Below are 11,673 nucleotides of genomic sequence, written 5' to 3'. Positions count from 1 at the left end.
GTACATTAGCAACATGTTAACGAAACATTTAGAAAGACAATTCACAAATATCACTAAAAATATCATGTTATCATGGATCATGTCAGTTATTATTGCTCCATCTGCCATTTTTCGCTATTGTTCTTGCTTGCTTACCTAGTCTGATGATTCAGCTGTGCACAGATCCAGACGTTAATACTGGCTGCCAATATAAATTCAATATTTAATTCTAGGGCACCTTTAAATTACATAGAATTCCAGTTGCAGTCTATATGTCAGGTGTACAGTCGGGTCCAAAAATTTGTAGTGCAAATTTAATTCTATTTTAATACAATTTAAAGGCACAATATGTAGATTAATATATATTAAAAAATATAAATAAAAATAATAATAAAAAAAACCCCACTAGTGTTATATCTTTTGTTGACTTGTATATTTACATTATCCCAAATGTTTCCAAGAATAAATCTAGAGAAATAAGCAATTTTAACCAGGACACGGACTATGTCCATGTGTTGCAATGTCATCATACCTGCGTTACTCTCAATTTCTGGTTGAATACATTTATAGACAGAAAATTAATTATGTTATATAGCTCAAAACATTTAGTCTTATTATATTAATATGCTTTTCTAATATCAATTTAGCTTACTGCATTGTGTAACAAGTGTCTCATAGCAGACGCTGAGCGAATGCACAGAATAATGTTATAACATCATTTTCAACACACTCAAATGTATCTTATATGATAAACTCTTAACCGGAAGAGGCGGAAGCGGTGACTGTGGCATAATAAAAGTTCCACTGCTCATGTGAGTCACGCTCGTCTCTCATTAGCAACAGCTCCAGCAGCCTTGTTCAGCTCTCACAGCACTCAGCCATGCTCTGCTTCATACTACAGTAATGTTAATAATCTCATGATTTCTGCCCGAGTCCCGTCAAATTCTTTTTTCCCTGGCTGTGAGGTGAAGACGACATCTCCCATGATTCCAAGCTCAATCTCGCCATCATCAAGCCATGCCTTTGTTAGGCGACCTCTAGTGGCGAAAAGTTACATATTGTGCCTTTAAATAGTATATTTGATTTTTTTTTAGCACTGTTTATAAATGTGATTATATAGTTAGTTTAATTTTGAACAGTGCTGCCATGAAGCTGTTTGAAACAGTATACAAGTGGGAATAGCTTGATATTTCCAACAAATGCATGAATGTTGTAATAAGATAATTTTCTAAAGTACTTTTTGCCAAGCACTAAACTAATAAAGTAAACATCTGAAATGTGTTTGTGTACTGGAAAGCAAATTAGCACAGACAGTTGGTCAGTTGTGGACTGAAGATGTTTATTTGGTGTACATTGAAAATTGAAAATTAGCAAACAAAACCCGATGACCTAGAACAATGTTTAATATGAGTCCAGGCAATCTGGCTGATCTAATTTCAGTTTTCTAAAAAAGGGAAATCTTGCTCTGCAGACGCAAACACGTTACAACAAATGAAGACCTCAAACATCATTCTGTAGTGTAAGAAAAACAATTCCAAAAGTGTTTCAAATATGTTAAGAAACAAAAAAAGACTACATATTGTATATACTTGGGCAGTAAAAAGTAGATACACAGCATTTTGTGTTAAAATAAGAATATCTGACAAAATATATTTTGTTTACAAAACTTTGATACGCGAGACTACACTTAAAGCATCTGTTAAATGGTGTGTTTATATATTATCATACATGTCCATATTGCACGAGAATCATCGGAAAACTTGGTCCTCCCCTTAGCACAGACAGAGAAGTTGTAAGTAAATCTGATCTGTCTCAACTGGGAGTAGAAGCAAAATATTGAATATAAATCATACAAGCATCTTAGAGTACATGTAAAAATGAATAACACATAATACTTGGTTTTAATCTCTCTCTGTCTCTCCTTCTTTTTGTTCCATCCTTCCCTCTCGGTCTCCAGCACTGTGCTTTTTCCTTTGTCATATTACTGGTCCCTTGACTCATACAACAGTTTGGCAGCCTAGACAAGCAGGGAACAGAAAACATAATATTAACATAACATAGAGGAGTCTTGAAGTTCAGAAACTCCCTTCAGAAAACACAGTCTCATAGTAACAACTATGGCTCTGTGAAATTGTGGTGCTTAACATGGCGGCTGTAGGACTGGAAGTCCTGCATGATATATTATAATATATATATATATATATATATATATATATATATATATATATACACTACCGCTCAAAAGTTTAGGATCGGTAAGATTTTTAATGTTTTTAAAAGAAGTTTCGTCTGCTCACCAAGGGTGCATTTACTTAATTAAAAATACAGTAAAAACAGTGATATTGTGAAATATTATTACAATTTAAAATGACTATTTTCTATTTGAAAATATTTTAAAATGTAATTTATTATTGTGTTGGCAAAGCTGAATTTTCAGCATCGTTAATCCAGTCTTCAGTGTCACATGATCCTTTAGAAATCATTCTAATATGTCAATTTGCTGCAGATTTATTGTAAACATTTGTACTGTAAACATTTATTGTTTACAATTGTACAAAATATTTGTGTACAATATTTTTTTTCAGGATTCTTTGATGAATTGAAAGTTCAAAAGAACAGTGTTTATTTGAAATCTAATATTTTGTAACATTATAAATGTCTTTACTGTCACTTTTGATTGATTTAATGCATCCTTGCCGAATAAAAGTATTAATTTCTTTCATTTCTTTTCAAAAAAATAAAAATAAAAATTCTTACTGACCCCAAACTTTTGAAAGGTACTGTAAAATGTTACAAAAGCTTTGTATTTTAGATAAATTCTGTTCTTTTGAACTTTCTATTAATCAAGGAATCCTGAAAAAAGAGTACACAACTGTTTTCAACATTGATAATAATAAATATTTATTGAGGAACTCAACTAATCTTCATATTAGAATGATTTCTGAAGGATCATGTGACACTGAAGACTAGAGTAATGATGCTGAAAATTCAGCTTTGCCAACACGAGAATAAATTACTTTGTAAAATATATTCAAATAGAAAACAGTTATTTTAAATTGTAATAATTTTTCACAATATTACTGTTTTTACTGTATTTTTAATTAAATAAATTAAGCCTTGGTGAGCAGACAAAACTTCATTTAAAAACATTAAAAATCTTACCGATCCCAAACTTTTGAGCGGTAGTGTAATATATATATATATATATATATATATATATAAAAATATATAAATGTGTGTGTGTGTAAAAACTTCAGAACAAATTTCAGAACAAATGTACCATTATTGCATGCTTTCATATAAAATAAACAAAATATACATACCCCCCCCCTTTCACTCACACCTACTTTGTGCATGGCTACAAGCCAGGCAGACGCGACACGCTTGTCATCAGCAGTGTCCATGTGGAGCTCCTGAAGGTTCTGAGATCCTGGTGGCTTGTACTGAAGCACCATGCCACTGGCACGGAGAGAACCCCCTAAAAACAGGTCAAAGGTCAGTGGTGGGATTCAACACAATATTTGTCTAGGCAACTTTCAGAGTTTGCCATGACAATAGTTCCTTTTACAGTTAATTTAGTTGTACTTTGTACATGCACAAATTAGATTTGCGAATCACATAATACGACAGCAAAACATTGAAGTCTGGTGGACCATCACATTAAACATGCACATGTGGCCTTTCATGAGACTGCCTTGCTTTGACTCCATTACTTACACTGGGGTCACAGGAAATGAGTGCATGCAAGGTCACTTATATCATATGACAGGAACAGCAAGGAAAACAAACTAAATGGCACATATTTTTGACAAGGAAAAATAAAATAGACAGCAAGGAAATAGACAGAGGGACGCTGACCTTCAGATATTTGACTGTCCAGCAAGCTCGTGTACGAGCATATATCTTTCTCTTAATGCAGAGGAGAACAAAGAAGTTAAAGAAAAGAAGAGAACATTAAAAGGAAAGAAATATAAACAAACAGAAAAAGATTTATCTGTACAGGTATGCATCAGACTGTAAGTAGATGTATAGAAATTGGCCCTCAAAATATATTTGGACATGCAAGTCACATAAAAAATGTCTGAATATTTTTGCATTAGTTACAAAATATCAAAACAAGTGGCATTTATGTGTAAACAGACTTTTTATAAATCCTCTAAAAATTGCCTTGGGACCAGTACGTTATAAAGTCATTGCAAAAAAAAAAAAAATGTCTCAGAAATGTGTAGTCCAGAGAAAAGCTTTAAGAGAATTTGTTTGCACAAGGTTCGATACTTTATATATAATGCAATGACATTTTTAAGTGGGGTTAAAGTGTCCGAAAACTACTTTGGGCCAATGTATGTGTATTTCTCCATTGTTAAGTTCACTCAGTACTACAGTGCAATGTTAATACCCATCAGCATTCAGTTAAAGGAGAAAACAATCCAGCATTCATGTAGTCATGTGATTATTTGAAGCTTCATGTGTCATAATATGTGAAGCTTTTAAAGAAATCTCTGTATATCAGATAAAGCCTGTATACAGTACTGTATGATGTAACAGAATAAATCTCAACTCATAATCATATCTCTTTATATCTACATGCAAGAATTTGTGTTTAAAAGCAAACCCTAATAAATAAGATTAATGCTGAATCCTCACATTCTTTTGAAACATAATGGAGGTGGTAAAAATCTTTATTGATTTGTATTACAGGAAGTTATGTGCATCTGGGATCAATCCAGAAAAGACGTTCATTGTAAGTAATTTATGATAATGTGATACTAAGACTTTGGTGATGATGCTCTTTTAAAAGTGGGCTGGTTACTAATTAAAAACTGGTTGTCCCAGTTGTCCCAAACAACAACAGACTAGGCTGAGCATAACTAGTAAGTTTACCTTGACTTCTTTAGCAGCAATGCTTTAAAGAAACAATTTTCTCAAGGGTTTTTTTTTTTTTTTTCACTTATTTAGCAAGGGCACATTAAGTTGATCAAAAGTGACAGTAAAGACATTTTTAATATTACAAAATATCTCTATTTCAATTAAATTAATTTCTTCTGAATGTTCTATTCATCCAAAAAGAAAAAAAAAAAAAAAAGTATCACGATTTCCACAAAAATATTAATTGTGCAGTAAGCAATTTTTCTGAGAAATGCTGTTGAAAATTTAAATCAACACCTAATCATACAATTTTGTGAAAGTGTGTGTGCTGAAATACAAAATGTCTTTGTAACACTCCTAATTGTGTAAATAGAGAAAAAACAAAGTAAATCAGACCGATCCACAGAGCACCTCAACACACCTGTAGCCAATCAGCAGTAAGTCCGATCATGATGGGGGAGGAGAGAGAGTGAGCAAGTGGGATATTTGTAGAAAGACTGTAGAAAGGAGAGATGGCTGATATATTACCAAAGAGGAAAAGTCAGAGGAATATAATTGGAAAAAGAAGGGTTACAATCAGGCAAAAGCTTTCCGGCACCGGAGAGACATTAGAGAGCAGGAAGGCCTGAAAACGGACACCAAGGTTATTTTGTTTCTGCTCGATACGTGAGTGACATTGGTTTTGCTATGTTTCACAGAACCAGGATACGCTATTGTATGCTGTTGTTGTTTTTGGATTACAGCCAATTCATCCATACTTGTGCGAACTGTCTATGGTTAGTGGTTGTCTGTTTTGCCTAGTGTGTTTGTTATTTTGGATGTGGAGCAATAAAGGGAGGGGCGTGTTTGTTTGGGTGTTAATTTTTAATATCAGCAGTGTTTCTCAGAAATTGCTTTCTGCACCTTTAAGGAGCACAACTGTTTTCAACATTGACAATAATAAGAAATGTTTTTTGAGCACCAAATCAGCATTTTAGAAGGACTTCCGAAGGATCATGTGACACTGAAGACTGGAGTAATGATGCTGAAAATTCAGCTTTGCTTTGCAACACAATAAAATAAAATACATAATAAATATGTTAAATATATAAAACAGTTATTTGTAATTGTAATAACATTTCACAATATTACATCATTTGACTGCATTTTTAAATCACATAAATGCAGCCTTGGTGATTTGTTTAAAAAAATCTAATCAAATAATTGTTCATATTGCTCTGACAAGTTTCTCAACAAAACCTCACCTCCTGGGGTTGACCCCTCAGTCAACACCTGCATACTGGAAATACGAGATAGCTCCACCTCAAAATGACTGTCACCGTCTAGGAAGAGATACCTGAGAGCAAAAAAAAGAGAGACTTTAAGATATGCTACATTACATCTAAAGAAGTCAATTTGTGGGTGCCTACACGCATACCTGTGATTATTGGACAAACGGCAGACCATGGTCTCTGATTTCTCTGAGGAACCCACTTTGACCATGAAAGTTCCTCCTACAATGCAGGAAAAAGGCTGTAAAGTCTGCCAGAAGCTAGTTATTATTGTTAAAGTTTTAAATGTGGATATGTTTCTTACAAAAACTCACTTCGCTTAAGAAGGCCTTTATTAACCTCTTGGAGCTGTATGGATTATTTTTATGATGGATGGATGGATAGGGTGAACCTTGGCTTGAGGGTGAGTAAATCATGGGATAATTTTCATTTTTGGGGGAACTATCCCTTTAAATCCAGATGAATGCACACATCTGTGTGATGTACACTACCATAAGTTTGGGGTCAGTAAAACTTTTGAATGATAATGAAAGAAGTCTCTTATGCTCACCAAGACTGCATTTATTTGATATAAAAAATACAGTAAAACACTAATATTTTTAAATAATATTACAATGTAAAATAGCTGTTTTCAATCTGAATATATTTTATTAAATTTAATTTATGGCAGAGCTGAATTTTCAGCATCATTACTCCAGTCTTCAGTGTCACATGATCCTTCAGAAATCATTATAAGCTGCTCAAGAAACCAGTTGTGAAAGAACAGAAAACAGTTGTGCTGCTTTTTTTTTTTTCAGGATGAATAGAAAGTTCAAAAGAAATTTTTGTAACAATGAAAAAGTCTTTCAAAAAGACTTCAAAAAGTCACTGTCACTTTTAATCAATTTATTGCATCCCTGCTGAATTGATTTATTTATTCCTTCCTTTCAAAATAAAACTCTTACTGACCCCAAACATTTGAACAAGTACCATTGAGGAAACATTTTAGGAAAGAACTGATATTAAAATTCTGGCTGATACCGACATGCTGATTATTTTCAGGGTGAACACCAAAAAATAAATTGTTTTAAATGCTTCAAGTGAACTTGGGTCTGACAATATATTAATATACAGTATGAAACAGCATTATCATTTTGAGATGTGCTAAAGATTTAATGTCAAGTCAAGTTACGTTTATTTAAGTAGCGCTTTATACAATACAGATTGTTTCAAAGCATCTTTACAGTGATAAGACACAAAGATAACGATTCAATGATGCAAAAAGAATTCAATTTAATTCTGCTATAAATCAGCTCTAAAAACATAACAGTAAACAGTCATTATTCAGTTGAAATCAGTTCAGTGTTGATTCGGTTCAATAACTGTGTAAAGTACATCAATTATGAAACGAGTTCAATTCAACTAAAAACCAGCTCTGCAGAAAACAGTGATGTCATCATCCAGCTAGGCTGAGTTCTCATCCAATAGTGTCAGTGCAGTCAAATCAGTAATATTGCTGAATATTAATATTTAACAGTGTTGCTGAATTATTTGTTTAAATTACATATTCAGTATAAAAAGGTTGATATTCAATATACAGTACTGATTTATCATGCATCCCTAGATGTGATCACAGAACTGTGTATTTTATGGGATTCCATCAGAACAGCCTTTGCCAAACTCACTCATACAAACACAGAGTGGCTAAATTCTATTTCCATCAGCAGTGAAGTTGAGTCTCAGGTAAAGGATTACTCATTAAGTCAGTGTACACTGAAGTAAGCTACAGGAGTTATGCAACATACATACGCTCTCCATGGTCTATACTTAGCAACATCATAAACTTTAGTGAGTCTATGCATGCAAAAGTGGGTATAAGTGTGTCAGTGGTCTCAAGCTAAAAGCATTTGAGTGCGTGTTTGTTCAACCCACCGGCAGTGAGCACTTTAAGCTGTTTGTCGTAAAACTCCACCTCTTTCTGTGAGATGAGGCTGCACTCAGCACACTGCCTAACCGGATCCACAAAACACATCCTGGGCAGAGCCACTTTCTGACTGCAGCATTTATCACAGAAGCACCGACCACAGCGCCGACAGTGATGCTGACATATAAAGAAGAAGCACTTATTGCTTTAAATCCATTGCAGTTCCCTCAAACACACAATAGTGAAGTATAAAACATATCATGGCCGAATTACAAATATACGTGCACACAAGCTATGGGTATGAAAAAAATCATGATACCATGAGTAATTTATTCATATCATGGTAACATTATATTACAATATAGTTATTAGTTTTAATTTCAGGGAAAGGACATTTACAATATAATGGATGTAAAATAAAACATATAAAAAAACATATAGAATGTTATGCCCTAACACAAAACACTATCACATAACCACAAATACAGAGAAATATAGACACACTAAAAGAACAATCAGTAAGAAGAAGGAAGAAAAAAGGAGAAAAAATTAAACAGGAAGGAAAACTTGCAATGGCAATATTATTGCAAAACTAAAAACAAAGACACTTAGGAACAAATAAAACTGAAACTGAAGCAACAAAGTGACTGGGAGTCAAATGATGAGGTTTTTGCGAACATCTATTAATCGAGCGATGTAATGTGGTTGAGAAAAGTTTAACTTCATGCAAATGAGCAGGGACACAATGTGGACACCCACATACAGCAATATATATGATAAAAATAAATAATGCATTCTAAGTGAATTTGATATATGCACTGATAATCATTCATCTTCATCATTCACTGCAATTTTATTTCAAAGAATGTTCATTTTTAGCAGCAAGAATGCCAATTCCTTGTCAAATTGTCAAATGACATGCCATTTTTCCCAGCAATATGTCCCATTTTTTTGTTTTTATTACTGTTACTACCTCGTAACACCCTGCAACTTTTGTACTTTCCTGTTCTTGCATATTTTACTACTTTACTACTATGTTATCAACTATTTATTAGTACAGTCAAATCGATTAATCTCAATTAATTGCATATAACATAAAAGTTTGTTAAAAATATATATATAATATATATATATATATACACAGTATATTTTATGTTAGACTTTTATGTTAGATTTTATGTAGATTAATCACGATTAATCGATTTGACAGCACTACTATTATATATTTTAAGCATTGTCAGAGTAGCTGAACAGGTTTACATTCAACTGCAAGTTGTATTCTGTGACAAATAAATAAATCTTTAATTTTAAATCATTTGTTATCAGACTTTGAAAGGTTACGGACAGTTATGCAGACTTCCAATAACGTTAAGATATCCAGATGTAGGAATGCCCACTATGAGCAACAATATAGCGACTTCCAGCGATAAAACTGATGTCCTGTATGTGCAAACACCCATAACTCTGTACAAAATTACTCCTGACACAAGATGGATTCACATGCTTACCTTTCTGGTGATGAAGTCAAACTTAGTGTCACACTGCATACATCTGGGGCACTAAGAGAGTATAAGAATGAAAAATGAATTTTTTATAGGCTCTTAATATAGGGAAGAACAGGAGCCTGTATAACTCTACATGCTGCAAGAGTCAATAGTATTTCATTGGAAAAGTGTGGCAGAACACCCTAGAGACTTTAGCTGCATTTAGTTCTCATATCTGGGCGTAGCAGTAATACAATGAAGGCCAAAACCAAAATACACAGGGCTTTTTGCTAATGTTATCTTACAGCGGCCATGGTAAGCCAAAACAGCTTGTTTGAGTAAAATAAAACAGTTCAGTACATATTCTCACCAATAAAGCCCTAATATCATGAGCTCAGCTGTACAATTTATTAACATGCTTACATAATATAGTACAGCTTCAATAATATCTACTCCCAAAATCAAATCCTTGACTCGTATTAGTTCACACTTCACAGCATTGTAAAACATTCCTGTTAAGTATACAGGGAATTTCCTGGACAAGTTGTTTCTTCCTTTAAATTTAAAGCGCGAACACAGAATGTGTTGTAGAGATATAATAGCCTATTGCACGTTAGTTGTTTCTGCATAGCTCAGCATAATATTAATGAGTGGGCGTGGCTATCCATTTGACAGTCGCTTTTCTGTCATATAAAGAATCACTGGAGAAAGTTTGTTTCATGACACATTCCCCAAAAATCAATCAATAATCCACATGGAGAGTTGTTGTCCAGTGTTGTTGTCCACAGTCGTGAATGTTCGCTAGCATACACACACTCTATAAAGCATTGATTTTCATGCATGGGAGATCAAATCTGTTCAAAAGATCCGAGTCTTGACATCTTTTTTTCTTTGTTACATCATCTAGAAAACTTAAATATTTCCTGTTGGCTCGGGTTGCCTTGAGCAAACAACGCCCAAAGACAGAGACAGATCGACCACAGCATCATCATCATTATCATCTGTGATCGAGATTCATTACCTCTTTATCCGGAACCCACTGCGGCTCATCCAGGGAAAACGGACTGTTGAAAGCGCCGTTTTCCGGTACCATGCGGAGTCCGCTCGGACTGCGGACCAGCTTTTTACCGTCAGGTAGCGCGGACATATTTGTGTTTTTGAGTGCGCAGCTGCTGCTGAGAACAACAGCACAGACATCAGCAGCACTACCAGTCACACAGGCACATCTTCAGAATAAGAGTCCTTCCTTCATTTCACCATATAAAAAAAAAAAAAAAAAAAAAAAAAATATATATATATATATATATATATATATATATATATATATATATATATATATATATATATATACACACAGTCGTGCTCAAAAGATTACATACCCCTTGCAGAATCTGCAAAATGTTAATTATTTTAACAAAATAAGAGGGATCATGCAAAATGTGTGTTATTTTTTAATTAGTACTGCTGAATAAGATATTTTCCATAAAAGATGTTTACATATAGTCAAAAAATAGATTAATTTATAAAAATTACCTGTTCAAAAATTTACATACCCTTGATTCTTAATACTGTGTGTGGTTACCTGGATGATCCATGACTGTTTTTATGATTTGTGATGGTTGTTCATGAGTCTCTTGTTTGTCCTGAACAGTTAAACTGCCCAATATTCTTCAGAAAAATCCTTCAGATCCTGCAAATTCTTCAGTTTTCTTCAGCATCTTCTGCATATTTGAACCCTTTCCAGCAGTGACTGTATGATTTTGAGATCCATCTTTTCACACTGAGGATGACTGAGGGACTCAAACTCAACTATTAAAAAAGGTTCAAACATTCACTGATGCTCCAGAAGAAAACATGATGCATTAAGAGCCGGGGGGTGAAAACTTTTGAACAAGATGAAGATGTCCAAATTTGTCTTATTTTGTTTAAATATCTAATTTTTTCATTTAGTACTGCCCATCAGAAGCTACAGAAGATACTCACATGTTTCCTGGAAGACAAATTAAGTAAAATTTATCTTGATGTTCAAATTAAAAAAGTTTTCACCCCCGGGGTCTTAATGCATCGTGTTTCCTTCTAGAGCATCAGTGAATGTTTGAACCTTTTTTAATAGTTGTGTTTGAGTCCCTCAGTCATCCTCAGTGTGAAAATATGGATTTCAAAATCACAC

General features: G+C 33.7%; 1 protein-coding gene across 2 annotated transcripts; it reads right to left on the bottom strand.

Moving 5' to 3' along the window:
• Positions 1 to 1,297: 1,297 nt before the first annotated feature.
• zfyve21 (zinc finger, FYVE domain containing 21) lies at positions 1,298 to 10,717 on the bottom strand. Of its 2 annotated transcripts, XM_048204530.1 has the most exons (8): positions 10,525 to 10,717; positions 9,528 to 9,578; positions 8,028 to 8,196; positions 6,263 to 6,338; positions 6,090 to 6,181; positions 3,838 to 3,888; positions 3,327 to 3,457; positions 1,298 to 1,996 (listed from the first exon to the last, which is right to left on the bottom strand). In XM_048204530.1, the coding sequence occupies exons 1-8, from the start codon at positions 10,648 to 10,650 to the stop codon at positions 1,961 to 1,963; spliced, it is 732 nt and encodes a 243-aa protein (XP_048060487.1). In that variant the 5' UTR covers positions 10,651 to 10,717; the 3' UTR covers positions 1,298 to 1,960. The 2 variants fall into 2 exon arrangements, with proteins under 2 accessions (XP_048060487.1, XP_048060489.1); XM_048204532.1 differs by lacking the exon at positions 3,838 to 3,888 and having other exon boundaries at positions 10,525 to 10,716.
• Positions 10,718 to 11,673: the final 956 nt, after the last annotated feature.

This window comes from Megalobrama amblycephala, linkage group LG10 (assembly GCF_018812025.1).
Source record: "Megalobrama amblycephala isolate DHTTF-2021 linkage group LG10, ASM1881202v1, whole genome shotgun sequence".
NCBI lineage: Eukaryota > Metazoa > Chordata > Actinopteri > Cypriniformes > Xenocyprididae > Megalobrama > Megalobrama amblycephala.
Note: the sequence above shows the minus strand (reverse complement) of the source record. Positions and strands in the feature narration are given on the sequence as shown.